This window comes from Apteryx mantelli, chromosome Z, assembly GCF_036417845.1.
Source record: "Apteryx mantelli isolate bAptMan1 chromosome Z, bAptMan1.hap1, whole genome shotgun sequence".
NCBI classification, from domain to species: domain Eukaryota; kingdom Metazoa; phylum Chordata; class Aves; order Apterygiformes; family Apterygidae; genus Apteryx; species Apteryx mantelli.
The window spans coordinates 9,118,099-9,144,926 of record NC_090020.1 but is presented as its reverse complement, the minus strand read 5'-3'; the positions used below and the strand labels follow the sequence as shown (position 1 = coordinate 9,144,926).

The following is a 26,828-nucleotide window of genomic DNA, read 5'->3' as shown; positions in this document are numbered from 1 at the left end:
TCATCCCGGTATATCAAGACCAAGCACACATTACCGAAGCATTAAAAATATGCCAGTTTGGACAAGAATGGTGTCTGGGTTTGGAGGTACTTTTGGCATTTATTACTGACAGAAGAAAGAGTCTTTATATCAAAAAGTAATTTATTCTAAATAAAATAAAGCTTACAATACTAATCAATAAAAAATATATTCTTAACTTCAGGATGTGTGTCTTCTTTAGACCTGGTTAAAAAACATGGAAGGCTTTTCATCAGAAATTTTAACACAAATGAAATTTAGAAAAATTCTAAACAGTCTACTTTTAGGGTTTCCTCGGCCTTTGGCTTGTTCTCTGCCTTGATGAACCTAAGTATTTCATGTTGAGCAGAAGTTTTTCTGATCTGTGACATTTTAGCCACTGTTTTCACTTTTTGATGTTCTTGTCAGCTGCCACCTCCTGCCGACAGGGTAGTGGTTCACGGGATGTTTACAGATGCAAGTCATTAGGCTTTCCAGAAGCACAGAGAAGGGTGCAGACAATTTCCAGTTTTAGGATCTGTTTTCCCTGAAATGATTTGTTCTAAGCAAATAATTCGGGGACAAAACTTAATTACCACACGACGAACGCACTGAGGCTTTATGCTTTTCCTTTAACCCTGGGTTTGATGAAACTCTGCTGTGCGCAACTGAGGAAAATCTGCAGACCTTTTCCACATGAACTGTACTGGGAGGTGCACAGGGGTCTGGTCAGCAGCAAGGTGGAAAAAAAGTGGAACCCCCGAATTTATTGGATGATAAAAGAAAGTTTGTGTTAGACAGAAGTGTGTTTTTAAGTACAAATGAGTGTAAACGTGGTTTAATTTTACTGTAGTATTCAATGTAGTCCTTAGCATGGACCTATGGGCCAAGCAGAACACTTGTTTAAAAGGATGGAAACGGTATTATAGTTGCTTTGAGGACTTACTGAAAGAGGGCAGAGTTATGGTTCCATCTATGTGTATTGTAACTCTGTACTTCATAGATCTCAGAAATCTCGGCCTGAAATACCTTAGATCCTGATTTCCTGTTTTCAGAAGTTACACAAAATATTACAAGGTAACATTATTTTGGCCGGGGGGGGGGGGGGAGGTTCTGAGAAAGGGTGTTATTTGTTGGCTTTTAACTGAAAAATAACTGATTCTTGCAGAAATAGCTGAATATGCATCTTTACTTTATTTTAAATTTATTTTATGCCTTGATGTATTGTGGGCAGTTAGAAGATACTGTGATTCCCAAGTGCTCCTTCCTTTCATTACGCATGTTCTATCATTGAATAAAAGTCATGGTTGTACCTTGAAATGTTCGGAGTGCAATGTTAGTAAAAGGAGAGAATGCCACAAATATGGCCTTAAATTTTACTTTGATTAGAATTCTGTGGACATGTCTTCACTGTATTATACTGTGTATACATTCATTCTTTGTCTATTGCACAACCATGCAAATTATTTTGACAAAACTGATTTTCTATATAAACAGATACTACCAAAACCATACTGCTGTATTCCTGTCCTTGGTCTGAAATTTAGATCCTGCTTTCCCTGATAAATGAATTTTTAAAAAAAGATATAATGATTGTATGAAATAACTGTGCATCCTGCAGATGCTAATCTTTGAAAGTCCTCTTTTGTGCAAAAACAGCTCTTTTTAGAGTTTACCGTGGGAATGACTGCTTGGTTTTTTTTTCTAGTATTATGTCCTCCTTGTACATTATCATTGTATTTGCATTTACCTTCATTTAAACATTGGTCTTCTCAAAGTATTTTCTTTTTGTCAGACAAGCCTATGAGATCAGTTTTGTAACTGTATTTTATTTAGGAAGTTCTTCACCAATTTTCTACATTCAACAAAAATCTGCAGGGGCAGGGTGCCGACAGCCCACGCTGAATACCTCCACACCAGAGATCTGACGTGCCTCCCGGGGAATACGGCGCTCCTCAGCAAGAGAGAGAGTACCGGGATTTTTACTAGGATGTTCACATTGCCTGTGGAGGATAAGATGGCCATGACTCTTAATGGAACGTCTGCTTAAGTGCACGGATTTTGTAAAAGACGGATGTTGTGGGTTAGTTCATTGTTGCCATTTGGCCGTTCTGATTGTTTTTGGAAACTTTCTGTCTTTTGGAATTACGCAATACCTTGACAGACGTTGTGTGACACTAACTAGTGGTGCGACAAAAGGCTGCGATTTGGTATATATGTGGGATGATGCATCAGCCTTTCCAATTGCGCTGCGGTTCTCGGGAAAGCCCTGAATGCATCGGTGCTTTATTCTGCACTGTTCTGTCTGTACAGTGGCCGTTTTTCCTCTTTCACTCTAAACTAGGTCATTCCAGAATTTTTGTGGTAGCAGTGTTATTACCTTCCAAAAGGCCAAGTGACTACCAGATGTCAAAAGGATCTGCCTCGCTTTGCCAGTTGAACAAGTAACCAGAACGCAATTTCAGTCCAGTACAAGGTTTTGTGAACTGCATAGCATTAACACAATTTGAGTCTTAGGATAGCTCTATAAGAGAGGACCCATCCCTTGGTGGCATAGAAGTAAAAAATGGTAATCTGTAAATGGAATTTTTTAGTTTTACTGGACTTCATAAACTAAATATTTGATTGAGGTTATTTTTCCATTGTTGTTTTTGGACAGTTTCTGTCATCCTTCTGGTCCTAAGATTTATGCATCCCTGCTCCAGTTAAAAATACTCTCATATAATAACTGTGTTTCATGTAAAGAAACATGCTTTGCATTAGGATGTTAAGTTACTGTGACTGTACAGTTTAACATTAGCTTTTATCCTTTTATCCTGTCACTGGAGACTACTTTCAAAAATGGAGACTTTCAAGCAAAAATATTAGTGGTCCTTGAGCAAGCGTTCTAAAGGTCATATAGCATCCTGCATCACAAACTGCAGAAATAAATGGATATTTAGACATTTTCTACATCTGTTGTCCCCATAACCAAAGCAATAATTTAGAGTGAGCACTTCTGCTGCGTCCCAGGAGCAGAGCCTGCTGATCACTGACCTGAGCCCCCAGAGCAGTCCTGCAGCTCAGTTGAGAGTTTGTGTAGGGCAAACCGCTCTTGAATTGCACCCTGCACCTCAGCAAGGCCAGCTCCATGAGCAGAAGCAGCAAAATGGGCAAGGGACAGAAGCAGAGCTCCTGGCAGTTTTCTGCTGCTGGTGCAGCAAAAGCTACCTAGAGCACTAGCACACTGAGATGGGCAGCAAGATCTCTCAGAAAAAAATACAATGAATATTCGTTATGGTGGTCTTTTACTGTTGCCACTTTGAGCTGAACTGAAGAAATAACAAGTAGTGCAGAGCACAAAAGCTATGATAAATACAAAACAGGTCACTATAGTCAGGACTACCAAGAGCTTTCGGGTGCTTTCTGGACATAACTTCAAGTAGGAAACACTAGTGTGATGATCTGATCTCAAAGCTGTAGAGGTAAGGTTCATCATAGTGAAGTCTCTCTCTAAAGGGACCCACCACCTCCTAACGAAGAGCAATAGCGAAAAAGCTCCCACAGCTTCTCCTAAAAGAAACAGCTGCTTGGTTCTTCAGGCTGTGGAGCTACCAGCTTCACCATCACTTTTTAAATGAAAATGCTTTCCCGTAAATAATAGCTCCATGATCTGCTTCTTCCTCTCCAGGAGTGATGATGGGAGGGATCCATCAAGCAGATACGGGAAACATTAATTTTGGTACATTAGCACTGACTGGAAGAAAAGCAAGCTGGAAGACAGTCAGAGAAGATAAGGTGGTGGTGTTTTCTTTTAGAAGACATTCAGAAATGTGCTGTGATACCCAGAGAGGAAAGATGCCTACCTCACATCACAGCCTTTTGTAGGTCTGTTGTGATCAGCTGGCAAAATAAAATCACACTGAGAAAGGTGTGGTTTCCACTCGCATAGTTAATAGAAAGGAGGTGCTTTTGAGAAGGGGGCTTTTCTGACATTCTCTTCCAGGGAAGTGGCATAATAGGATTATTGTTTATTAATATATAGACATTACATTACTGTATTTGTGGACAACAAAATGGTACAAATGGAGATTAAATATTGCTGCATTAAAATTTACCAAAACAAAAATATTCTTTTACACAACTCTTTTAACCAAGCCACATTGTCCAAGTTTGAAAGTGGACTGTACTAACAGAATTTAGCACAAAAAAAACCCTACTTCAGTGCTGTTGTGTAAGCTGTGGACTCTAAATGTGAAATCTGGCCCCAGTGAAACCAGTGACAAAAATTCTACAGGCTGTGTGGAACCAAGATTTTTGCCCTAGTTACGCAGAATGCATCATTATTAGTTTGGCAGCTGTGATCCAAGCGATCAGAGATGTTTCATATTAAGCAGAGCTAGAACATGACAGCAACGGTGATGCAGCAGGAGAGCTAAGGAGGCGCCATTAACGGTACGTGTGATTGCCATTTTGGAGGATGAATTTTCTTTCATTCCTCAACAACCAATATTTCCTACATGAAAACTAAAAAGTTACATTCTGGCAAAAATACATTCTGCTAACATATTCACTGAGAAAACATTCCAGTCACTGCACTAGTAAGAGCTAACACGATGACAGTTTATTTTGTTAAATGCAATACAGCGTCATAAGACTGTGAAGAGATATCTGTCAAACCTGAGAAGTGAGTATCAGAGCCACAAAAAATCCCCAAAACATAAAGATACTGAAAACAGTAAAGTACTGAAGAGCTTATAGCGAGCCACATAAAAATAGCTAAAGGTTCACAGATGCTTTGTAATGTATTGATACTAGTGTTAGCTTGTAACAAATATATTGTAGATTGGAATTCTTGTCTATCTTGTCTATCTGATGGTCACAAGATCATGACATAATTACATGTAGAAGTAGTCTAAGAAATAAATAACAACACGTATACTCAACATGTGTGCTATTCAGTAATTACAGTCACAAACATCAGGAATAAATTAGCTCTTGAAACTAATTTCGGTTCCTTCTGCGTATGTTAGCACAGAAAAGTACACTTCTCTCTTTTGAGTTAAAATACCTAGCAAAATTACTGGAAACCTTGACTTTTAAATTACCTTTCTCCTTACTGTTTTCATCTTTGAAAGCCTCATGCAAAATCCTTTGAAGCAGCTTCTATGAAATTTGGAGCAGACATGAGTATTGTAAATGTGCAGATGATGGCAAAAAGGGTAAATGCAACCAGGCACAATCTGTCTATAACAGCAGCTGCAAACTTCCACTCGCTGCAGATTTCCTCACCCTCATCTTGTTTTCTGAAGCGCGTTGCGATGAACTGAACCTCCTCCAGGATCTTCACGATCGCTGGGAGGTGATCCACGAAAGCTTTCTTCTGAGCGAGCTCGATATCCTCTGGCGAGGGGCAAGTAACCTTTCCGCTCTTGCTACCCAGATCGTTGCTCTGGCGGCAGCGTGGGCTCTCCATGGCGTGGTAGCTGTAGACCACGTTGCCGTTGCTGGACTGGTGCCCGGGCAGGACGTTCAACTCAGCGCTGTTGACGCTCGGAGGGTGCTTGGGATAGCTGTATTTGCAAGAGAGGGGCCTTATGTTTTCCCCAGGTTTCTTCATTCGCAGAAACCAAGCGCACCAGTTCAGCAGGATGACACGGACCTGAAAGAGAGTGATCAGAATATGAATAAAGGGAGCCTTTGAGCATTTTAATGTACTGTTTCTGAAGCATTTGGTGGCTACTGTCATCAGTCCTTATGTTCAATTAGAAAGCCTGGCTGTTTGCTATGTTCTCCAACTATCTGATTTTAAGTGGAGTTTTTCAGGATCTGGGCCCTTCCCAAAAATGACATTTTTCAGACATGTTTTGAACATACAGGTGTTCCATGTCCACCCAGCTTAGAGAGCAAAGGAGATTTAAGATCTTCACTTCACAGAACAATTCTCGAACTCCCCTATTTTGCAAACAATCCTGGATCTCTGTGGTTGAGCGGAGGGCACAAAGTTGGCTGCATTCTTTTACAACCATTTCTCAGTTAATATGGAGAGAGATACTCTTAAAGATTTGGGGGGCAAATGTTTAGATTGTGCTGAATTAGACTATAGGACAGACTAACTGAAGTTTTTAGCATATACCCTCCCCGCAACCCCTGCTGTTTAAGTCTATATAAACAGCCTTGTGTTGTTTTACTTGAAAGCTGTTGCAATCCTGTTTTAATCCTTGGTGAAGAGTTCAGCCACATAACACAGCAGGCCTTCTCTCAAAACAACAGCAGCTGATCAGTTAAATTGGGCAGTTCGAAATCTGAATGTTGCTATTATCAGCTGTCGTTTCCTCATGCTCTGGTATAAAACTGCTCCGACAGTTCGCGAGAGCTTTCTAACCTGCCTATGGATGTTTGTGGGGCAAATATTTCCTATTAAGGCTGTCAGGTGAGCTAACTCAGGAGGGTACATCCAGCATTTTTTTCCCTGTGAACTGATCTTCAGATCCCTTGTCTGAACTCTGAGCCTGCCAGATTTCCCATTTTTAGTACTGATTGCTGTGGAAGGCAGACAGCAGCAAACTCAGTCAGTAAAATCTTGTAACCGTAGAGTCCTTCAAGTAGTATGTATAGAGGAACGGACATTCGCAAGGAGCTGGTGAGAGTCGCTCTTGGAAGATAGGTGGCCTCTTCAATTACTGGTTCGCTCTGCTTGCAGAAAAAGCAGAACTGACCTCTGGTTTCACCCCTGTGCCCAGGACCGCCTGAAGGATGCTGCTCCTGTCGGTTTGGCCCTGTATGCCTCAGGGCCACCCCTCGTCCGTAGGGTGGTTTCAGATACAGGTGGAGTCATCTCCTGCGTTTGCACAGGGCAGATGCGCAGGTGGGCGAATTACAGCTCGCGCTTTGCGTGGCTGCTGTAATGACAGGCGTAATTTCAGAAAGGAGGAGACGCTAATTACTGCAGCAGGGAGTAATAATAGTAAAACCCAAAAGCCAAGACGAGTGGAAGATGGTAATACAATTTTTAAGTTTTACAGTGAGAGTTCTTCTGGCTCGCAGCCCTGTGGGCCATTCTGCTTCACTCCCTCTAATGAATCTTTTATTCCTCACCCTGAAAAGCTATTTTCCTGAGTTTCAAATTATTCTGCTTTCATTGGTGGCTTTAAATGTTTCACTATTTCCTCCCTGGTCACCACAGACAAACACAAAACTATAATGTAGCAGGTTAAAAAAATCCATCCTGGATTTAATTGAACTTCCTTAATTAAAATGTCCTCTGACTGCTTATGGACACAATGATTGCATATTATCATGGAACAATATAAAGGCTTTAATTGCTGACAATATTTCAGCAGTGTCAGTGGCAAGGGTAGAGAAAAATTCATTCTCACATAATGTGAAATTCCAAAATACTAGGCCAGGCAAACTTTATTAGAAAATGTTGATATGTCTGCCCTGGGTCTTCAAGGAGATGTAAGGGGAAAAGCTCTGTTCTGCAGAAATGTTACTTTTTCTTTCAAGATGGTGTGCTTATTCTTTGGAGAATTTACATTTATAATTTCAGATACAGACAAGCCCATTTCCTACAGACAATTAAATACATGCAAGACAACACCGCAGCTTTTCATGTGTTTGGACTAATGCCATATTTCCTAGAAAGCACAGACGTTCAGGCATCAGTCTCTTCCTGGCATGCCAATTGGTTGAGGTTGTCTAGAAACAGCCCGGGTGTGAACCCCTGCTCACCGCTTAGCCCACGGACAAGGCTGTAGCTACAGCGCTCTTTGTGAGGAGCACCAGCTCCCCGGCAAACCTGCACACCCCAGCCCGACGGCATCAGCCAGCCCAGGATTATATCCAAAGGGAAGCCTGAAACTAAACAACCTGATGTAGGCACAGCAGAGAGCCGGAGGGCTTCTGCCTCTACCTTGGAGGTGCTCCCAAGGAAAGCCCACGCCTTCCCCTGGAACTCGCTCCAGCAGCCAATTCCATCAAAGGTGGAAAAACATCCCCTAACAATTAATTAGGGGTAGAGCTTTGCATTGCCTGGATGTCTGGCTCTGCCAGGGGGAGGGGTGCGTGGGGAGTGAGTAGTTCTAGGAGGATCTGCTGAGACTGGGATTGCAGAGAACAAATTTCAGGTAAGCAATTTCCTCCTCTCTGCAGATAGCCATCTTAATAGGTTCCTGTTTTTATTCAGCAAAAAGCTGTATGGATGTCTCTGAAAAAAAAGGTAAACGGGCCCGGAAAGATGCTGGCAGGAAAAAATCAATGGGGATTGTGCCATAAATCCTAATGACTGAGCAATGGCTATGACTTGCAGAGAACTTGTGTACTGACCACTCTTGGGCTGCCAGCCTCTTCCCACACAACTGGCATTTGCCCCTTTTGTCTTGAGATCGCTCAGCCCTGCCTGCTTGCCTGTGCTACAGCTGTCACAGTATATCATCTGCACTCTCCAGTAATGCCTTCTACAGTCTTTGCTTCCTGATAGTAATTTTTTTTAAGTGTATGGCAGTTCAGCTGGCAGGCCATTGAACCTTGTTGTTCAAGGATGACGACCCCCTGCACACAATGTTTTCAGCCAAAAAATAGTGGACCTCAGCAGGTCTGTGGCAAGAACCCAGAGTACTCAGATAGGTCTTTCTTATCTGTAGTTTCTACCTTGTCATTCTTTGTCCAGACGTTGTCAAATACAGACCGTATGGGGGTTTTATTCATCAATATATTCATCATTATTCATCAATGACTTGGATGAAGGGACAGAGTGCACCCTCAGCAAGTTTGCTGACGATACAAAACCGGGAGGAGTGGCTGATACGCCAGAGGGCTGTGCTGCCATTGAGAGAGACCTGGACAGTCTGGAGAGGTGGGCGGAGAGGAACCTCATGAAGTTCAGCGAAGGGAAGTGCAGGGTCCTGCACCTGGGGAGGAATAATGCCAGTCACTAGCACAGGCTGGGGGTTGACCTGCTGGAAAGCAGCTCTGCGGAGAAGGACCTGGGAGTGCTGGTGGACACCAAGTTAAGCATGAGGCAGCAATGTGCCCTTGTGGCCAAGAAGGCCAATGGTATCCTGGGGTGCATCAGGAAGAGTGTTGCCAGCAGGTCGAGGGAGGTGATTCTCCCCCTCTACTCAGCCCTGCTGAGGCCACATCTGGAGTACTGTGTCCAGTTCTGGGCTTCCCAATGTGAGAGACATGGCACTACTGGAGCAAGTCCAGCAAAGGGCTACTAAGATGAGTAAGGGACTGGAGCATCTCTCATATGAGGAAAGGCTGAGAGAGCTGGGCCTGTTCAGCCTGGAGGAGAGAAGACTGAGGGGGGATCTTATCAATGTGTACAAGTATCTGAAGGGAGGGTGTCAAGAGGATGGAGCCAGACTCTTTTCAGTGGTGCCCAGTGACAGGACAAGAGGCAATGGGCACAAACTAAAACACAGGAAGGTCTGTCTGAACATAAGGAAGAACTCTCCTGTGAGGGTGGCAGAGCGCTGGACCAGGTTGCCCAGAGAGGTTGTGGAGCCCCCTTCCGTGGAGATATTCAAAAGCCATCTGGATATGCTCATGGGCAACATGCTCTAGGTGACCCTGCTTGAGCAGGGGGGTTGAATTAGATGATCTCCAGAGGTCCATTCCAACCTCAACCATTCTGTGATTCTGTGGTTCTGAGTGAAACAGCAGCAGGTCTGTGCTGGGGGAACAAGTTCCCAGCAGCATGCTTCAATACACAGGTCTAGATACTTCCATTCATTTCTTCCCACAACCAATCCCTATTTTGCTCTACATCTAGCCAGGAATCTCTTGCCAAATATGTTCCTACAAATTTTCTTGCCAATGGCAAAAGAAAATCCACTCTTTCTACAACTGCTCCAGAAGTGGAACGAAGTGTGTACCTCTCCCAAACATATTACGGGGAAATGGATGTTCTCCAGATCCCGTGATTGCTCAACCCTTGTTTAATTTGTTACTGCATTTTTCGCTATGGGTCCCTTGGATTCACTCATCGGGAGGGAAGTCCTCTCAGCTCTCCAGGATGTGAATGGGAGTGTGTCGGGTTGCTCCAAGTCTTGCAGGAGCTCTGGGGAGCTCCAGATGACCGATATGAAAGAAGAAAATCCTTTGTCCAATAGTTTTCAGATATGCCATTTCTGTGTTCTGAGGTTTGAGAGAGTGAGCAACAAGCCAGGTCTGATAGCTTGTTACAGAAGAGCACAGTTCTTCAGGGCTTGCTTTGTCTTGCAGAATGGATGATTCGTGTGGTAATGGGCTGGTTTCATGTGTCTGGTTAGGCCTAATGCTAAATCTGGACATACTGTAGAAGCAGCTATAGAAGTCCTGTCTTAACATGTAACATTCAGTTGTTACAGGGCTTTGCAGAACTGTTCTCTTAGGCTTGTCCTCTTTCCCAGGAAACTTCAAAAAGAATCAGGAATGATAATTTCCTCTAATGTCTCATCATCATAGTGAAGTTTCCTTAGCAAAAATATTTGACGTGGCCTCAGAGAGTATCTTGATGGGCTGGCAAGGAGCAAGAATTGACTGGCAGGGTCTGTGAGCATATTTAACAGGACACCTCAGCCCATGCCCAGACTCCTCAGAAGGCAGAAGACACAGTACAATTGCCCAAGGGGCTGTTGTGCTGCTGCATACTCTATCCATTTGGACATCTGAAGCATGTTTATCCAGACTGGTGTCCTCAAGTCTTGCTGACATAGAGGTTCGTCTAGAATTCACCTGCTGTGCTGTCTTGAAACTAAGCTGATCTTAATTTATACAGCATTTTAAGAAGTGATTGTTAGCTATGCTTAATATCTACTGATCTATTTTTTTTAATTTGCATTGACTCTGCAACTTATTTTTAGAGAAGATAAACTAGAAATCAGTTCTGTTTCTCAAGCTGACATTGGTAGCCATGTGAAATTTCACATCACATCACGATAATTGGCCAGCATGACAAATAAAGTGAATGAGATAATAGAGGACGCTGCAAAAGCAGACTTCTTAGAAACCAGGGTGAGCAGATGACTGCGACTATTGGTATCTGCTTTAGCTTTCATTACTTTTCCTTTTGTAGCAGCAATGTGTTCCCTGCTTATTCTAAAACCCATTCTTGGGAAGGTGAGAGAGAAAAAAGTATGCTTTTGTTTTTAACATGAAAATCTAAAATAAACACATTCCTCCTGAAAGCTAACTGGGGCTGGTACTGGACCTCACTGGCGTAACAGACTCTTCTGTTGTAGAGAAAAGAGTGTCCACAGACTATGGCACTGAGAAGTCATCAGATGCCAGCAGACAAAATTGTTTCTCCAGGCAGACAAGTGGATATGGTTTCAGCAGAGGGCAGATTTCCCAGCAAAGTCCAGGGGTCCCTCAGCACAGCCAGACTGAGCCCAGACTGAGCCTGACTCCATCTGCTGATGATGCAGAAAAGCAGTCAGCCACCCTGCAAGCTGCAAGAAGCACAGCTGAGTTTATATCCAGGACCCTTGGTGCCCTGCGGTGGTGGGTACTGTCTTCCAGCAACTCAGAGAGCCATTCACAGCTGGGACAGTTGCAAGAGTGGAAATGCAGACTGCCTCCAGCGTTGAATTCTGGACCTCCTGTCCTTGTTTTGGGAGATTACAGCTCTGCCAGTGACTGCAGTATGAACCTCTACAAGGCAACATGCCGGACAAACTGCCCAGCAGAGACTAGTAGGTGTTTGCTTAGTGCTTTGAAACGCCAAGTTTTATCAGCACCAGCGACTGCTGGATAAGAAATCAAGGCTGTTGCCTTTGGGGTCAGCACTTGCAAAGTGGGTGCAGAGTAAGCTGTCTCCTGGTTTAAGTTTAAAGAGAAAACCCAAATAATATATGCTGGCTTTAATGGAAACCCAAATTTAGTATATTCGTTCTTTTACGCTGGCAGCAAACACAGCAGTGTCACACATACTGTCTGTAGCTGGCACTTGGGATTAATTGAGAACAACTTCTGCCCCTCTTTAGTTCACTATAAATTGTAATTTTTTTTTTAGCAGGTTGTTGAATATTTACCGCCAAAGCTGCTTACCCATTTGGGCATCTTTCCTGCTTGAGGGTCATGATGGTGAAACTGTAAAACCAGCACCGTTACCACCACAGACAGACCAACGATGACCATGATGCTTGCGAAATATTGAGCTGCAATTGAAAGGAGGATTTGGTTAGGAGAGGAAAAAAAGAAAAGGCAAATAACATTCCTCAGCCAGGCCCTGAGAGCAGTCCTGTGTCACATCCAAACATCCTCTCCTCTGGCCATCCACACTATACACTGCTTGAGGCCTTTGCGGTTTTCAGTACATCTGCTCAGCCCTTTCGCCTCCACCTAGGGGAGGGCTAGATGCAGTGAAAGGCGTATTTGCTTTGCTTTTATTCCCGCTGCAGGGACGGCATGGTGCCTGTGGAGCTGATGAGGATGCTGGTCACGAGGCCCCGGTCCTGGGAGCCTCCTGGTGGTACCGGCAGCAGTGCCAAAGGCACATGCTTTGTTCGTTGGGTCACTGGACCCCTCAGCAAAGTGTGACCACGGCACCATTTCTTGCCTGTTCTCCCCATCACTGCCCACAGGGGTTAGGCATCTTCTTCAGCACCCTCCTCAGCCCTCAAGCCCACCTCCTCTGGCTCCTAGCTGTGCTTCCGCCTTACTGCTAAATCTAAGCCTGCCACGCAGGACAGAAATCGAGATCCTTGAAGCCAGAGCAGGGACCTGAAACCAGTCTAAGGCCCAGCACAGCCTCCTCATGCTGGGAGTTAGGTTGAGGCACTGGAGTGTGAAAAAGAAATGCCCACAGAGCTAGTGACGTTTGCTATGGCAAAATACTAGGGAGTGTGACAGTCAGATAACAGGGAGCAACATGGGGCAACGCGTGGCACTGCCAGAGCTTATAACCTCTTCCTATGCCCACCCCTCCCTGCCGAAGCTTGCAGGAAAAGTCAAGGATTTTAATAAGGACTCCAAGGCAAGTTCTGTGCCAGGCTCAGTTTCCTAACACCTCTTTTTGTTGCCTTAGCGGCAAAGAGCATATTCATAATAATGAGGTTCTGATGCCTTCCTGAAACCAACGCTAGAATTGCTTCAAGAGGCAGGCATAGCTTTCCACGGCAAAATGAATTATGCAGCTGGACTAGAAGAATACTCCTGAGGGCAAGGTGAATTGAAAGATCTCTGTTACACTTATTCATGAAAGAATAAAGCCAACGGTGGTGCAAAAACAGAACAAACCATGAACTCAGGCTTCAGAGAAGGTGGCTGATCTGACTCCAAAATGAGTCATATAATAGGAATACAGGCATGTTGACACCACTAGAATAATTAGTGCCATAAGTCACTAAACCCTGCAGCAAATTCTATGCATTTAGATGCCACCAATAAGGCTTCCAGGCCTGAAGTGATCAATTAAAAATGGCTTTGGTTAGGATTTTTCATAGACCCTTGGAAAATTAACCTCTCAGTTGAATTTGAAAGGAACTTGGTATTACCTGACTCTTGAAAATCCCAGCCAAGGATTAGCTGAGGAATTCACATTCTTAGTTTCTTGTGCTGTAATCCCAAGAACAGAGGGCAGGAAATTGCTATGGAGGTCTGGAGTAAACAGGGAAAACAGTTCTCTCAAGCCGAGACTGGCAACTGTAGGGGACCTGTGGTGCCATAAAGAAAAATGCTATCTGTTCTTGCCTGATGGTGGGCAAGGAAGAAATGGCTGGGTGTGCATCACTTGCATTTCTATTTGGGTCCTTCTGGCCAAGGTACTGTTAAGTTTTAAGTTGGAGAGTAAGGATGGAGAATAGAGGGCATGGTGCTTCAACTGTGTTATCAGTTTCAGGCGATAAAAAGTCACAAGTGTATCTGTGAAATGAAACCTGGCAGGTAGTCCAGCTAGGAGGAGATATGATGAGGCTGCTGCCCACTCTCCTGTGGCAAGATAGGGTGGACCTGAGAGCCACTGTTGATAAAGTAATTACTAGAGCTTCTGCCCATGGGTCTCTTGGTTCCAAAACACGGCTCTGTGCTCGCATTACGGATCCTGCGTGAGGGCAGAGCCACGGGCAGGGGTGGCTGAGACCGAGCCAGGCCTGGGATCAGTGACAGTTCACCTGTAAGGGACGGAAAACCTCCAGTCCTGAGCAGGTTCAGGAGTGAGGCAAACTGATGCTGACTCTGAAACAGTAGCTTTACCCCCTCAAATATTTCCTGGTCTTCCCTTCCATGGCTTAATCCTACATCTCCTCTTTCCCTGCAGCAGAAGAATATTCTCCTCCTGCAGCTCTCAAGAGAGCTCTGGTGGGAAAGACTCTCGTGCTGTCTCTCACACACCTCCCCAAGAGCGTGGCTTAATCCTCCTCCAGTCTGCTGGCCTGGCATCTCTGTCCCTGGCAGTCTTTAGCCCTCACCCCAGCCAGATCAAACCCATCATTTGACAAAAGCTTCAAGGGCCGCGGTCCCTTGTCACCTCCACCACCCCCTCTGCCATGACCACTGCTCTCTTATCCTCCTCCAGCAACCCTGTGAGCAGAGCTGCTGAGAGGACCAACCTGCAAGGCACGTAGGTACCACTTTCCTTGGAGCCATGGCACTGCCATCTCCACTCACCCTACTTTGGCCCCACATGATCAACCAACTCCACTCCTGGGCTTCTCTTGATGTTGCCAAGCACAGCCACAGGAATAGAGATGCTGATCCATCAGATGTGGTACAGGCAACAAGCAACAGAGTAAGAACTGAGCTTCAACAGCTGCAATCCAGCCACAGGATTGTCCTCTTCCCTCCCCCCTGCCCCAGTATTTTAGAGTCCATCCTAAAGCCCACAGCACAGATGCAATTAGGGCTTTGAGACTCCCACAAAGTTTCTCCCTTCCAAGTGTATCTGTCGGCAGCGGGCAAATGTGAACCTGATTTTACAAAGAAGCTCAGCCCATTTCATTTAAACACCTCGAGGAGAATACTCAATATCTGTCACTGAGCATGTTATTGTCTTATCTTACCCTGGAGCTCCTGGTTACCAAGATCTTTTCTAGGCTAAATGGGTCTGCGTGGAGGCTTTAATAAATGTCCCAGCCACAGGCAGTGTCAGCCCCCAGTGAAGGAGCAGCCAGCCCAGTCCAGAGTGCACTGGGAAGAGCGTGGGCCTGGGTGCTGGCTGTGAGTTGCTCTGAGGCAGAGCTGGGATGCGATTACCATGCTCTGGAAGAGAACTGCTCCCATTTTCTTCTTCTGTCCTGGACAGCTGCCACAGGGCAGGAAAAGGGACTGGGACACCAGCGTTTGGAGCCCCCGTATGCTCCTGCCTTGCATAGCGATGCTCCCCAGGGATGCGGAGGTCTGCACTGGTCGCTATTAGCTGTTCTTCATGTGACTTCAAAGCTGCATGCTGCTTTCTTCAGCAGTCATGTGTCAATGAAACAGCTGCTGCTCGTGCACAGGAGCTGATCTCTTTCAGGCATGAGGTGTCTGCTCTTTCATTGTTGATTTTCTTCCCTCTCTTTGCCAGAGGGGGCATGATGTAACACGCTACCTGGACAGCTGCTTTAACATCTGGAGCTGTCAGGCTCAGTCTCAGCACCATTAGAAGATGACCAGGTGCTGTAATCACAACAAATACAGATCTGACACAGCCACAGAGACCCAGTAAGTCTTTTTAAATGATCAGCGATGACAATAGCTATTTGTTCTTGCAGACATCCTCTGACATTAAAGAGTAAAACCTGTATCAAAAGGATGGCCTTGACTTGCAATCCAAAACTTCAGGAGTTTCCAGCACCATTTTAGGACATTCTGTGACATCACCCAACATCAGGGAAGCACCTTAAGATTATTTTAGAAATGTTTTGGAGTGGAATTGGATTAACTTTAACTTTAAGACTAATTAATAGAACAAGGTAAATAAAGCAGAAACCCTAAGAAAGGCAAGAAGATCCCAGAGTGATGCGTTGCTTTGTTAAAATTATTACTGAATACTGACAGGAAAATCAGTGTATTATCCAGATTTATTAACCCAGTTAATCATGGAAAGACAGAGCTTCCCCACTGCGGCAAGTTACAGTCCTGGTTTTATTATGAAATGGAGGAGGAGGAAGGGGAATGTCATACTCAGGTATTCACAGTGGTTGAACTGGATGCATCCCACTGGAGTCTGTGTTCCTTCTCCGCAGAAAGCGTCAGTAACTGCACCTGAAATGCTGGAGTGGTTTACAGCTGCTACTAGTCAGGTCATGTCAACCATTTGGTGTTGAATGCCTCCACTGAACTCTCAGGAAATGGGAGAAATGTCTCAAAACATGCACCAAATGAGCTGTGCACCACTGCACCTCTGGAAATGCTTCCAGTTCATAAGTTGCAGCCTGTGGAGGACTCAGGAGACCTCAGAGACCATCCCAGGGGCTTCCAGCCATTCTGTTTCTCTCCTCCTATGGCAGAGACTGGGGCCAGTGCCAGGCAGACAGGGTCCCAGTACACAACAGCTGATGGCCCACCATTTGTGCAGAGTTTCTCAGAGACCAGGGCACCAAAAGGTGAAGGAGGGATTCCCTTCCTAGCTGATTTACCCTTGTACACAGAGAGCAAAGAAACAAGGAAAAGGATGTGGGCAGGAAAATTATGTCCATTACTGATGAGATCTGCTCTAGCTGAGCCACCATGTGTCATCCATTACCTCTCACTGATGTTAGAGAGCAAAGAGCATCGTCATGTTCCTGAACTGTGAGCTGATGCCTCATAAACAGAAAATGTCTTCAGAGAGTGAGAAATCTAAGGATTAGACTCTATGTTTACCTTTTGGTTATGATACTTGTAGAGGGCATAGGGTCAGTGTTTTCAAGCTCTTCTCCCACACGCTTTTGAGGAGTAGAACAAGGTATTTGAGAAAAAGAACAGCTGTATTTTTTTCACAAAGAAAGTTGCAAAGCTTGAGACTTTGGGAACAGCACCATTGACCACGGAGCCCAAAACTGCAAAGAGCTGCTGAGACTGAGAATTTCCATTGCATGGAAGAAGCTGAGCAGAGGCCTGGAGTCAGCAAGCTGCCAGGCAGGAGCATCGAAGGGCGGGGGGGAAAGCACTCAGCAAAATCAAAAAGAGACAGAGAAAAATGAAAGGGCAGATGCTAGAGTGGCAGCAGCTGAAGAGATACAGGCACATGACAGAAAATGTAATAGGAGATTAATCTCGTTTTCTCCATCTAGTCAGAACCACTAATGGCTTTTGCTCTTAACTTAGAACAATCTGTAATTCTTGGAGCTGTTAAAGCACTGTGCTGCTTCCTTCTCTCAGCAATTTGCAGCCTTGTTTGCTGTATGACTGAACTGCAAGAAATCACCCCGAGCATCTGGTGCAAACATATTTATTCACAGCTTACACCCTTCTTCTTTACTGAAATAAAATAAGCATGGTAAAGAAGAGCAAGAAGGAGACAAGGCTGTAAATATGTTAGGCTAGTAGAGCCCTGAGTAGCAAGTACTTATTGTGCATTAAGAACAGGCAAGCAGGTGAGCACAGTGAAAGAAGGGGACAGAGGGAAATGCAGTTTATATTACCTAGAGGCGACGATAACTCAATTTTATTGCATGGCATTTGATATGTCCAGCCAAGGCATCAAGCATCGTGTGGATGTTAATATGGACTGAGGAAGTGACAGTTCCTTGTACTTATGAGTCCCAAGTTTTGTTTTTCATACACTCTGTGAACATACCATTTTTCAAGTGGTCCACACTTTCTGCAATAAAACACCTTTTAGAGCAAAATACAGGTTCTAGACCCAAAAGTGATGGTACTATTCTGAAGAGAGCTGGCAGGAAATAATGATTTGCACTGCCTTGGCGTTTACTTGGGTATGTGGGAGGAAAAAAAAAAAATCATTTGTCTTCCCCACAGGCATTCTGCACTGAGATATAGCGCATGGTAAATCCAAAATGGTCGAGCACTTCCCGTGTTCAGCAGGACGCCTTGAAGTTCCGGGCCAGAAGAGTGTTTGTGGGAGAAACAAATCATCTGACTGGTTTGAGAGGTCTGAACATTTCAATTTAGGATTTGGCTTATGGGCAGAAGCATGCCTTATCTGATCTGACAAAGTACTTTGAAAGCAATACTTCCTGTGAGCACCGGCTGGGGCGGAGGGAGAGCAGCCAGCTCTCAGCTTGCTGTAGCCTTGGCCGCAAGCTGGAATCTGCCTGCTGCGGGTGCTCCTGGCTGTTTCGCTGTGTGGCTGTACTTTCTCTGCCACCTGGGGCCTGATCTGAAGGACTCGTGTCTGCAGTGAGCTTTGGATCAAGACGAGAGGAAGAAACAGCCAGGCGAGGTTCGCTAAGTAAACATTTTAGGGTCACTTCTGCACTCTATCGCCCTTTTCTTGCAGTCATGGGACTGCTAAAGTGGAGATGCAGTCAAGGTGGATGCAGGAGGGTGGACGGGGATCCCAGAGCCCGTGTCACGCTGCGCTGGGAGGAGAGGCAAACCTGCCCTGACTCGGGCCAGGCAGGGATTTGGTGGTGTTTCTTTAAGAATAAAACATCTAAAATAGGCTGAATCATCTGAGGCTGGAAGCAGCCAGGATCACAGAGCAGGAAGGAAGAGCGGAGCCCTCTGAACCCTTTCCATGCCATGCCGTGTGGCCCAAAGTGTTTTTGCCCCCGAGATGATATCGCAGGCAGCAGAATATGAGGGTGGGGAAGCAGTGCCAGCTATGCCCGTAACTGCATTGCCTTGAACTTTCCAGGGCCATTGCTTTTGGCCATATCTGACTACAACGGGCTGTGGATTGATCTGTCTTTCTGAAAAACAGGTTGATTTTTGCTAGGTAACTAAACATTACATTAGGAGCTGAATTTTTTAAGGTATTTAGTCCGTGAGTCCAACCCAGCAGCCCATCCTGAGACATTGATTCTTGAAAACATGCCTATAGCAATGCAAGATTAATGAGATCCTGGTGATTGCTTTATCAGGTACTGTTGGAAGTGCGTAAGCATGCCCACCAGCTGTATAATCTTAAGGAGGCTCTACTTAAAGGATAATTGTGAAGGGGCAGAGTTACAGTTAGGAATCTGACTTGATCTGGAGAAGCTTCCTTCCTAGTTACTTCTTAATGCATGATTTGCTACCCTTAATTGCAAGGTTGCTTTCAAATGAATGATAGAGTTTAATGAAACAGGTCAGGGATACGGAGTCTGCAAATAGGGAGGCACAATGCTCTTTAGAAAAAAGAATTCAGGCGTATGCCTATTGCCTAAGGAATGGATTGATCCTTTCTTCAGAGATGGTCACAAAACCATTAGCCAAAATGGACTTGATTATCCAGTACTGTTTATATGTTTCATGCTGTCTTTATCAAAATAAAAAAGCCCTTGCAGTTTATGACTGGATGTCTCAGATGTAGTTCCCAGATGAATTACCTGACCCTCTAGTTTGAATGGACAGATCCAAAACTTCTACAGAAACTCTATTTCAAATTATGTTATTTGTGTAATTTCATTTTGGTCGCTGAACTGGGATTGTTACACATCCACATGGATCTCCCTCCTCATATAATGCCCTCAGTTGGTGCACAAGTGTACTGTGTATTAGGAGCAGGCTATCTCCATGGAATTGCTGGCTTTTCAAGTGAGAGACAAATCTGTCTGTAAGTTAATAGGCTTATAGAAACGTAAAGGGCAGTTGTTACCATACACCTGAGCTGTATGACACAGGCTTTAGGATTTCACCCAGTGATAGTGCAGCCAGTCCAGTAATTTCAGGTGTGTAACACGTCTGGAGTTCTGTGCATTTCTCTGTGGTTTTTCCTCATGAGATGACCTCCAGCTGTCTAGCTACACAGGCTCTTTATAAAAACTTTTTTAAAGAGAGAAATTAAAAGTAGGTCAAATCATGAGTGCAGCCAGACACACTGCCAGTGAGGCAGGATGAAGCCGTTCCCGGGGTGCGTAAGTTTAGGACACAGTTGCTGCCGTGTAATCATGGTCTGAAAGTCTGTTCAGGAGCCACAGTCCAGAGCTTTCAGTGCCAGGAGGGACCTCCAGGGCCCAGCAGTGAAGCAAGCCTTGCTCGTATAGTCAACTTGTGTTGAATTCTGGCCGAACCGTTGTGTTTGTGAATGCCATGGGACGTAAATACTCTCGATCCAAATGACTGAGCTGGTTTCTGTTGCTATGGGTGTTTAATTTTTTAAACATAAACAGAGGCATCCTTGCTCTGGTTCCTGGACTTTTCCTTTCTTCAGCATCATGGATGAGTTTGCAGAAGAGCAGCCCTTTAATTTTTGAAAGATCTCAATGCCTTGTGTGGCACATTTGCAATGCTGCTGAAAAGTGGGCTCTGGAAATATCTTGTTCCCCCAAACAGGGGGAAATTTCTGGAGAACAGGAGCAGGGGGACAAATGCAGTCACCCAGACTCCTAGCTGGAACATTTCTTGGCACAGAAAGGGCCTGGCTCACTGGGGAGGAAAAAGCTTCAGTACACATCACCCCGCAGTGTGTTGAAGCAGAAGAGTCCCAGTGTTAAAAGGCATTGAGCAACCTGCCTCTGATTTCTAGGCCAAGCTTTGCCACTTGCTCTTTACAGATGAAAAAAAGTCTGCTTGTTGTTATTGTGTATTAACACAGCATCTATTGGGCTGCTTAGAAAACCGGAGTCCGTCATGTGAGAAGTTGCACGTGGTGGGGGAAGAGAAAGTCCACTCCGGGCAGCTTTATGAACAGAGTACAAAGGATGTGCCAAGGAAAGGAAGGAGGTGTTTTGCAGACAGGTTACAACAGGAAAAAGCAGGCATCCTGCCCCACCTGCTTCCCTGTGCTTACTTAGGCTGGAAAGTGCCTCATTTATTGTAAATATTAGTCGAGGTCAAGAGAGACTAGCCTCAGTTAAGAAGAATCAAGATACCATTTCCTCATTTCTTTGCAAACAGATCAGACATGAGAAGCCGGTTCTTTTCCTCATGTTATATCAGAGCAGCTTTCCTGTGCCCCCTTAACAGAGTGACTGCAAGCAGCAGCTCTGAGAATTTCTCACGTTCTCATGGTTAAATAGTTAAAACTGAGGCCAAAAGGCAGAGAAAAGTAAGATATACAGCATGTTAGGGACCAGTGTTGTTGGACTGGCAAAAGGTGGGACTATTCATATGGGTCCAGGTGGCTGTGGATGCACGTTTAATTTTAAAAAACCCAAATCCTAACAATACAAAGCAGATTTTTCAGAGTGTACGGGTCAGAGCATCTCTGCTCCCACAGACATGAAGACGAGCAACAGTGACTTCTCCTGCAGTCCAGCAGTTGATCTTTCTATTTCAGGATCGAATTGCTTGCATCCTTTTTAAACCGCATGCTTTAGAAGATTCATTTATTCCTGTAACCTGGTGCTAATCATGGTGATTCTCCAAGAACTGAACAAGCTGTCCAAGGGTCCACCACTTCCTCCCTAGGGATTTTCAGCTGGAATTGGATCATGCTGAAGAACTGCAATTATTACCTGCTATACCCCTTCTGGGATCGCCTGCAATATCATTGTGGGAAGATTATTCTGCGCTTCCCCATTGGAGTAGGGAAAAGGCTTTCAGAGCTCAAGGTCTGTCTATACCATACAGCCCAACAGTGAGTACTTGCTGAACAAGGGCTATTTAGATCCAGCAGCCAAATGGGCAGGCGGTCTTGCCCTGTTTGTCTGGGCTGGTGTCTGGAGTAGAGCTAGGAGTTAGGAGTAGGGATTTAAACTAAGCACGCTCTGGGACAGAGATGACAACCCACATCTAAGTGGGGGAATAGTGGAGAGGGGTGGAAGGAAAATGGTGCACGGAGGGCTGAACAAGAAAGGCCTCAGCAATGGTAGCATAGAGCGGAGGGGGCCCACCTCCAGAGTGTGTGCACAAATTCGCACAGCCTGGGAAACAGGCAGGAGCAACTGGAGTCCTGTGTACAGTCACAAAAATTCAGCATAACTGGGATAACTGAGACGTGGAGATCACCAGACGCTCACACTGCTGGAGTCCTCTGATGGAGAGGTACAAGCCCTTCAGGGAAGACGATGTGCATTGCCCTCTACATGCAGGAGCAGCTCCTATGGTGGGTATCTACAGGACAGGTGACAGCTGGTGGAAAGCTTGTGGGTTGGGGTCAGATGAGAGGCCAGTGAGGGTGGCACTGTGGTGGGAGCCTGTTACAGACCACCTGATCACTGTGGGCAAGTGGATGGGGTCCTTTTTAGGCAACGCAGGGATACCTCTGTGTTGCAGACCCTGGTTCTCACAGGGGACCTGGACTTCCCTGTCATCTGCTGAGAGAGCAGCTGAGTGGAATGCAAGCTGTCAAGAGGATTTCTGGAGAGTGCCAGGAGTAGCTTCTGGATGGAGGAACAAGATGGGTCAACCAGAACTAGTGCACAGCTGGATCTGCTAATACTACCGAGGACGAACTGGCTGGGGACATGATAACTGGTGGCAGCCTGGGCTGTAGTGACAGTGAAATAATAGAGTTCAAGATCCTGATAGGATTGAGGGAGAAAGGCAGCAAAGTAAATACCCTGGACTTCAGGTGAGAAGATTTCACTTTTTTCAGGGATTTGCTAAGTGGGACCCCATAGGAGGCAGCTCTGAAGGCTAAAGCAGCTCAGGAAAGCTGCCAGGGCTTTAAGGACAACAGTCTCCAGGTGCAAGAAAGATCTTTCTCGCTACTCATAGAAACAAGCAGACACATCAGGAGACCAGCATGGCTAAGCAGGGAACTCATGGCAGAGCTCCAATGCAAAAAGGCAGCATATGGGGGATGGGGGTGAAAGTAGGGATAGACTGCAAAGGAGGAATTTAGGAACATTGTCTGGGCGTGCAGGACTGGTGTTAGGAAAGTTAAAGCTCGGCAGCTGAGATTGCCGAGGGACATCAAGGGCAACAAGAAGAGCTTCTACTGCTACAATAACATCAAAAAGCTCAAAAAGGAAAACATGGGCCCACTGGTGAATGGGGTGGATGATTTAGTGAGAGCAGACAGAAATAAGGCCAAGGTGCTCAGTGCTTTCTTCGTCTCATTCTTCACTGTCAAGGTCTCCCAGGTCTCTGTGCTTACAGACAGTGTTCAAGGAGAAAGAGAACTACCAGCGGTGGATTAGGATCAAGTCAGGGATTACTTGTCAGGTCTCAACCCATACAACCCCTACAAGCCCATGGGACCAGACAGGCTGCACCACGGGTGCTGAGAGGGCTGGCTGGTATCCTTGCAAGGCCACAGAGACTGGGGAAGATCCCTGAGAACTGGAGAAAGGCAGTTGTTGCACCCACCTTTGGGAAAAGCCAAAGGAACAATCTGGGGACCCAGAAGCAGGTCAGCCTCCCTTCGATCCCTGGGAAAATCAGGGAGCGAGTCCCTGGAGAACATTTCTGGGCACTTAAGGCAGAAGATGGGTAACTGGGAACAGTCAGCCAGGAATTATCAAGGATAAATCAGGCCTGACCAACTTGATTGTCTTCTATAATAAAATGAAAGGGGACAATGTCTTGACTGGAAATAACCCTGAGCAACCTGGTCTGACCCCATGGCTGACCCTGCCCTGAGCAGGGTTTGGGCTAGACACCTCCCCTGATCCCTTCCAACATGAGTTATCTTGTGATCCTGTGAAGCAGGAGCTCCCATTAAAGGAGGATTGCCAAGTTTCAGAGCACGCCAGCCCAGACTGCCTGGTTGCACAGTGGACCCCAGTCAAGGCTCAGTGTGCTTTTGGGCTGTAACAGGAGAGCGTCAGGTGAGAGTAGCCAGGGGTTTGCTTTAGACATCCCTTTTCTGGATAGCTCAAGTCAGTCTCCAGGGTCTAATAGACCATCCATGTATTATAATTTTTCTTTTACAGTGTTTTACAGTGTGAAATTTGTTTAATGAACAGATGAAAGGAACAAACTGTCTTTGACCTACATGACAACTTTGATAGGTGCATTTCTAATACATTTGATATGCTCCAATTATTTCTGAATCATGAAAAAACTTGCAATAATACAGGCTGCCAAGAAGGCATATTTAATACACTAGTGGTGAGAAGAGAGTCCCTTATCATATTCTTGGCTTTGTGATCCAAAAATGATGAAAAGGTGTGAGAGGTCCTAATACTTGAGCAGCCAACAGTCACCTGGAGAAGGGGACTTGACCCAATAGACCTCCCTACCACCCTGCTGATATTTGATGTCCACACATCTGCAATAGATTAGGTAGTAATTTGCTGAAACTTGTTATTCCAGTATGAAAATCTGTAATAATACATAACTTAGGTCTATCTAACTCCCTGAAGTTAGATAATGAGGTTGTGCGACTAAATGTCATTTTGCTCTTTTTATGGTATGCCTCATGCTAGGCCTTAGTTACACAATGATGAAGCACACCCTCCATCGGCACCTAGATATATTGTTGAATATATATATTTTTTATTTCTACTGTCCTCTGTGTGTATCTTAGTCATGATTTGAACAAAAATATTGGCATTAGCTCAGGAGATAATATAATTTTTCAGGTCCTAGTTTTTCCTATGATGTTCATTCTTGCTTACTCTTCAAACCAGAACAGGTTTACTTTCCTTACCCTGCTATGAGGCCAGGGAATGATGCTTTCCCCAGTTCAAGCGCAGGCCCCCTTAGTCCTGATGAAAGAGACCGTCATCCTTGGCTTTGCTCCCGCCAACATGACATGCTTATCTGTGGCTTCTCCTTAAAGAATATGCCAATGCTAATTCAGGCTCTGCACTCAGCCCCACTTGCAAGCAACACGAAGGCAGCGTACAGGCCTGTGCCTTTACTGATCACATCTTGCCGCTTGGCCTTCCCCTTCTCCCCTGTTTAGCTGTCCCAACTCTGAAGGGTTTGGGCATCCTCAGGCCAGAAGAGGTGGGGAGTCACCTGCAGCTGCTGGCAGTCCGACCTGCCTTGGTCCTTTCACTTCTCCCTATCCTTCTCAGACAGCAGTTTCAGGAATTTCATGTGGCAGAGGCTGGAGTCATTGACGTGCATCGCCGATGGGACCGCAGCCTGAGATCTCTCCTTGCTCCTGTCGTGCTGCTGTGGACTTGCAGAGCTGTGTATGTATTGCACACAGAAGTGACCTTCCCCTTCTGCAGTTTGTATCACACTGAACCTCAAAAACAACATGAAAGCAAGACCTGCATTTTCACTGTGCCTGGCAATGTTCATAATACCCAGCCAGCATCTTTGTGGGCCAGCTTATTGGTATGACAGCCCCATAACAGGCAATCAGTCTCTCCTGATGCCTCAGTTTATCTTGTGGAACAAGAGTGAATCCCTCATCTGCCTCGTTATCTGACCCTCCAGAAAGAACAAACTAATGAAGCACATGATTAGAGCACTCTGTCTTTTCCGTATGACTTTGGGAAAATCATTTAATCCTTCACAGCTTCATTCCTTGTCTAGAAAAAGGGAAGAATGATATTTCTTCCAGCTCCTTCTCTACCCTTCCCATCCATGTCTGCTTTATCTGCTCAATCTGCAAGCTTTCTGGGGCAAACACAGTCCTTTACTGTGTGGGCCTGTGTGTGTTCAGCACTTGGTATTATGGGCCTTCACCTGGAGCCTTCTGATACCACCACAGTAAAAATAAAAGTAATAATCCACCATTCTGAGTCCAGGTAAGGTCTTTTAGATGTTTCCATGACTGCTTCTTAGGCTATAATAAAAAGGCTTATATGGCATAAGCTTGGATTTCTTATATTGTCTTCCAGGGTAGTTACAGTGGAAGTCACCAAGAAGATAATCTGGTCAATAGCTTTCATCAAATGTTAAAAATCACCACCACACCAGTGATGTATTTGGATTTCAACTGCAATCTCTTGAATTGCTCTTGGGGTAGACAGAAGAGAGGAGGAGGAGAACTGGCAGGGAGAGATGCATAAAAGGAGGGAAGGCAGGTCATGTGGGCAAGGAAAGAATTTTTTCCAGCCAGCAACACTGAGATTTTCAAAAGCTCTGTGTGGGACCCGCTTCATTCAAAAAGCTGCCGAAGCAACTTTACAGCCAGGCGCAACGAATCCAGAGCCAGGGCTGAGTATTATTCCAGTATTCACTCCGTGCCTGTGCCCTGAAGGTGCTGGGTCTTCAGCTTTGCCCACCTAAACCTCCAGGTTTTGTGTTAGTCCTATGTCCCCTGCACCTTGCAGTTACCAGCTTATCTGATGTTTTCAAAGCCCCTTTGCAACCCTCATGTAGGCTCTCTTCATATGCCCAAACAGTGAAGGCCCAGACAAAGATTTACTCCTGACACTGCTGAAATGCAAAACTCTATTAAAAAAAGATTCAGTCCTCAAACCGGCTTTGCACAGCTCTTAGGAAGTATCATAGGGTGTGCACAGAGCGACAAAAGCAACCTACCTATCAGTGGGACTGAGTCAGAAGTTGCAGGCATGATCTCAGCCACGAGCAGCATGAATACAGTCAGGGACAGCAGGACAGTGATACCTGCAGGGAATGAAAATAGAGAGGAAGGATGAGGAACGTGATCTCTGCAGCTCCTCTTACGATGTCTGTGCTGATAAATATAACCTTGTCCTGATCTACAGCTAAGCCAAATGCATGGCTTTGTGCTTGTCAAGACAAATGAGAGCTTCTGCCAAGTGAGAGTATCTTTGGATGCATCTTTAGCCGCTCTCTTTCCCCTTGTCTCAATTACTCCCAAAACCTTGTTCCTCTTAAAGTCTTTGCTGCTGAATGAAATGAAGCTTGCAGAACTTGTAAACTGTGCTGTTCTTGCAAAACTGGGCTCAAGCAAAGCCCAGCCAGTTTTTAAGAGCTTCCAGAGACTTCACAGTCACAAGTAATCTTTGGACATTGTAAAATGTCCTCCGTACAGCTGCAACCTGATTTAAACGTAGCTCTTTGTTTATTTGCTC

General features: G+C 45.2%; 1 protein-coding gene across 1 annotated transcript in view; it reads right to left on the bottom strand.

Annotated features, from left to right (window-relative positions):
* Positions 1 to 5,116: 5,116 nt before the first annotated feature.
* LOC136995298 (neuronal acetylcholine receptor subunit alpha-7-like) overlaps positions 5,117 to 26,828 on the bottom strand; it is a 64,355-nt gene continuing 42,643 nt past the window's right edge. The window contains exons 8-10 of the mRNA XM_067315549.1: positions 26,311 to 26,397; positions 12,013 to 12,122; positions 5,117 to 5,638 (exon numbers count right to left, since the gene is read on the bottom strand). Of these exons, the coding sequence (XP_067171650.1) occupies positions 5,117 to 5,638; positions 12,013 to 12,122; positions 26,311 to 26,397 (719 nt within the window). The remainder of the gene's footprint in view (positions 5,639 to 12,012; positions 12,123 to 26,310; positions 26,398 to 26,828) is intronic.